Source organism: Microtus ochrogaster, chromosome 1 (genome assembly GCF_000317375.1).
Source record: "Microtus ochrogaster isolate Prairie Vole_2 chromosome 1, MicOch1.0, whole genome shotgun sequence".
NCBI classification, from domain to species: Eukaryota; Metazoa; Chordata; class Mammalia; order Rodentia; family Cricetidae; genus Microtus; species Microtus ochrogaster.
Window position 1 is genome coordinate 64,096,363 of NC_022009.1, and position 4,703 is coordinate 64,101,065.

At 45.1% G+C, this 4,703-nt stretch overlaps 1 protein-coding gene across 1 annotated transcript in view; it reads right to left on the reverse strand.

Moving 5' to 3' along the window:
• Positions 1–4,703, reverse strand: part of Gnb4 (G protein subunit beta 4) — a 46,783-nt gene that overhangs the window by 15,127 nt on the left and 26,953 nt on the right. Inside the window, exons 5-6 of the mRNA XM_005343765.2 lie at positions 2,131–2,194; positions 75–237 (exon numbers count right to left, since the gene is read on the reverse strand). Of these exons, the coding sequence (XP_005343822.1) occupies positions 75–237; positions 2,131–2,194 (227 nt within the window). The remainder of the gene's footprint in view (positions 1–74; positions 238–2,130; positions 2,195–4,703) is intronic.

The window sequence follows — 4,703 nt, forward strand, 5'->3', positions numbered from 1 at the left end:
GGGTAAATGGCTCACCTGTGTGCCCGCTGTCAGGAAGGGGGAGACGGGGACCTAGCGGCGGGTAAATGGCTCACCTGTGTGTCCTGGCAGTTCTCTGCTCACCCGCACGTTCCCCTCACGCGTCTTCAGGTTGTATATGGAGCAGATGTTGTCCAAGCCTCCACAGGCAACATAGTTCCCAGATGGGGCATAGGCGCAGGTCATCACCCAGGAAGACCTCAGCGGAATGGCATGCATCTACCACACAAACAACGCACAGAGGCATGGGGTTCGTTATGGGGAAAGACTACAAGGGTGTTTAGTGCACTCCTAAACCTGCTTAGGATGAGGCAAGCTTTGCTGGAAATCAGGCATAGCGAAGAACGGGCAGGAGCTCGGGAAAGGAGGCCACGTGACCTGGAAACACCGCAGGCACATCAGATGGATGCCCCTTTCTGTGTTAGCAGGCCACCTGCACTTGAAGTGTTCGTTTTAGGGATGGTTTTATTTTTAACTATGTGCCTGTGTGATCATGGGCAGTGCCCTCAGAACCACAGGCACTGAATGCCCTGGAGCCGGCACTTCAGGGAGTTGTAAGCGCTGGATGCAAGTTCTAGGAACTAAACTTGGGGCCTCTGGAAGAGAGCAGCAAGAGCTTTTAGTCAAGTGAGCCGCCTCTCTAGCCCCAAAGCCCTTCCAATGTTTTAAATAAAAGTAAAGATATATATGTATATGTATGTATTTTGTTCTTACTTTTTGAGAAACTTTCTTAATAGACAGCCCAGTTGGCCTGGAGTTACTTATGTAGACCAGACTGGACTCCAAGGGATCTGCTTGCCCCTGCCTATTGAATACGATCTAAAATATGAGTAAAGATTTTAGCAAAATCATTGGCACACTAATGCTCAAAAGAGGAATCTCCTGTGCTGAACACTGAACCATAAAAGGGAGGGAAGCGAAAAGTGACAGAGCCAGTTGGAATGGCTTTGCCCAGGGGCCTGCATGAGTGGCCTTGTCGTAACAGCATCCATTCCAGGATCTCAAGGAGACTTAGAAGCAGATCAGGTGGAACAGCTGAAGGTGTCTGATCTACTAAAACTAACCCCACACAGGGTGTCCACACATCCTGGGACAGATACTACCACACTTCCTCTTGACCTAAAATAATATCATAAAAGTGGATCTGGTTTTCTGGTTTAGGAAAATAGGTTTGAACGAGACTAGCTTAATACCAATTAGGATACAAAAGCTGTTAGCTTACAAATTAGTCACCTTTGAAGTCTTAGTCAGGCTGAGTGTGCAGCTCATGGACACAGCACCTGCTGTGTACGGGCAAGGACCTGAGTCCAGCCTCAGCACTCCAGGGGGAGAAGCTTAAGGACTACTCATCTCAGCAAATACTGCTTCTGACTGCACAGTCAGTTACCGCTAATGCATACAATGTACAAAACTACGTGACTTAGAAAATAGGCCCCCCTCCATGTTTTCACTGCTACTCAGCAACCTGGAATCAAGGATTCCTTATGCTGGGTACAGTAAGAAAATCCAGATTTTCACTATTAGATTTCAACAAAGTCAATGTGTCTATCTTCTAAGTCACCCAGAAAAGCCGAGTGGTCTCTGGAGGAAGCCAGGGAAAAGCTGTCCTGGAACTGTCACCATAATCCACCCCAAACAAAGAGGTCAGTGTTACTTCATCCTAGGAACTGGAAAGTGTGATAGTTCGTGTCTATATAACAATGACGGTCTTCACAGGTAGGTGTGGTGCCGCATGGCCGTAAACTCAGCACTGAGGAGGTAGAGGCAAGACAACTAAGAGCTGAAGGCCAGCCTCAGCTACATAGATTTCAAGACTAGCCTGGGCTAAATAGGAGCCTGTCAAAGAGAGAAAGAGGGGTGGGGGGAACAGACAGAGAGGGAAGGAGGAAGAAGGAGGAAGAGGGAGAGAAACTCAAATCGACACTGACATTGTTCTTACAGTGTGTCCCTAGAAATAAAGAGAGCTCAGCACTAAAAGCAAGTGTGTCTGTCCTAATAGCGGGTCTGGATCTAGAATAAATTCATCTCAGAAGGAGGGGCTATGAATAAGAAGAAACTGGCAGGCGGTAAACAAATACAAGATCATTTAAGAGAAAGATGAAGAAATTCTACCTTATTTGTGGTATAGCTATCCCAAATAATTAATTTTCCATCTTGGGATGCACTGACTAGTAGCCTAGAGGAGAAACACAAGAACAATTGGACACTGAGAGGAAAAATGGTTAATTAGTTATGCATTTCATCTTTGAAGGACACTTCAGAAGAGAACACAGTTTTTCCAATAAAACCTGTATACCGAAATAACTTTTCTGCCAGCCTTTAAAAACGTTATATTCCATGCCAAACACTTAGAACAGAAAGCAGAATATTTAGCCACTGACTAAAAGAGTCTCTGTCTAGGATTCAGGTTTCCCCCTGTGACGTTTTAGTTACCCATAGAGGTTTCCGTGGATACTAGTGGAGGGGCTTAGTCCTGACTGATAGGTTTAGTGACTTAACAGGAGACCCAGGCCCAAATCCACATCCCATCCAGCCTAGGCTGTCACCCAAGAGCCTGCGAGGGAAGGGCCGTGCTGTGGGTACCGTGGAGACCAAAGAACCAAAGGCATAAAATGACTACATTAAGGGTTGTTGCATTAATAAAAGGACAATGTGTGGGCTGGGCATTGATAACACGTGTCTTTAATCCCAGACAGAGGCACATGCAGGCAGGCACAGGAGGATCTCTGTGAGCTGGAGGCCAGCCTGGTCTACAGAGCTAGTTCTGGGACAGTGAGGGCTACACAAAGAAACCCTGTCTCAAAACAACAGAAACAAACAACAAAAAAGGGCAATGTGTAGGAAATGGAGTTTTAAGTTTTGTGTGCTTTTAACTATGCATACGTGTGCTTGTACACACACTGGAGTGCAAGTGCTGTTGGAGGCCACGGTGTCAGATCCCCTGGAGCTGGAGTCATAGGTGGTTGATGTGGGTGCTGGGACTCGAACTTGGGTCCTCTGGAAGAGCAGAACCACTAAACTGTCTCTCCAGCCTCAGAAACTGGGATTTCCGAGAACAAAAGATAAACTGTATCCTAGGAGGGGTAATGATGAGTGAACAGAGACAGGAAAATTCTGGGGAGTCCCAGGACCCGGGGCCTTCCCGTCATGCAGCTGGAAACACAGATGGGGCTTATGCTGCAGAGAGCTTATGAGAAAGCTCCACCAATTTATGAATTCTGGACTATGTGGTCACTGGATTTTTTGTTGTTGTTGTTGTTCTGTTCTGGAATTTTGCTTTATGAAGAGGGACAATTACAAAAAATCACTCAGTTTTCCTCTTTGCAGGCAAAGGTTTCCAATCTAACCATGTTACAGAAGGGGAGGTCCAAAGGTGGGCTGAGAGGGACCAACGAAAACCTGACTATCAACCCATCCATTGTGCAGACAGGAGTAGTAACCCAGGAATTAATTAGCAGAGAACCTGGAAGGGGAAGGCAGCTTCCTGGGTGATATTTGATTTTTGAAGAAAAAAAATTAAAAAAAAATCACTAACATTGGTTCAGTAATTAGACTTTGGGTTAAAAGTCTAGATTATCAAGGCAAATTCATTTTAGATTGCTAAATCATATTTATTGATTTTTATGAGTGTGGGGAGCAGAGGCCAACTTGCAGGAGCCACTTTCCTTCCACTATGGGGGTTCTGGGGAGCAAATTCAGATCATCAGGTGGTGAGAGCTTTTCACCCACTGGCCCAGGGCAAAATTTTTATCTTAAATTACAGAAAAAAAAATCTGCCTTAGCTTTATGTAAATTGTCAATAATATAATTTTATTTCTTCCCTTCAAAGAGGCACATACACTATGTTAGTGTGTTCAATACCCTCCCCACTTATAGATCAAGATTATATTAAACTCAGAAACAGCAACAAAATGATTTAAAAGAACTCAAATGATCATAGACTAACAATAGCAAATGTGTATTACACCCGGGGAGTAAAAGATTATTCCATTGCTGGACCTGGTGGTGCTAATCTTTAATCCCAGCATTCGGGAGCAGACCTCTGTGGGTTCAAGGCCAGCCTGGTCTATAAAGAGAGTTCCAGGACAGCCAGGGCTACACAGAGAAACCCAGTGTGTGTGCAGAGGGGTATTCAATCAAAAGACTCATTTTGTATAATTCAATCTTTGGTGAGTTAGTTAAGTATAGTAACACCCATAATTTAGACATTAATTTACCCAAGCATTTGCTTATTAACTGCTATTTTAATATAAGTCTTGGCTAGGAATGATGCCCAAATCTTGTCAGGTATAAAGGAAATTCCATAGCCCCAAATTCCAAAAGGCTCTCTGTGGTCCAAAGTACACACTGGCCTCCAAGTTCTCTCTTTCACAAGTCCCTGTTAGCTCTTCTCATCTCCTGCCCTCCCCTAACCTCCCTCCACCTCACAGGCTTCCCTCCCCCAGCTACCCCTTCTCTGTCTCCCTTCCCCATCTCTCTGCTCAGTTCCTCCTTTCACAGCTCGGCCCAGTCTCTGCTCTGGACTTTTCTGGATGTCTCTGGATGTTCCCCCTAACCATACTATGGAGCAGTCCTGTGGTTGGTTTATACATACTTGTGATTCTAGCTCTCAGGAGCCTGAGTCACCAGAATAATGGCTTTAAGGCTAGCTGGAGCTACTTAGCAATAACCTGTCTTAAAAGGAA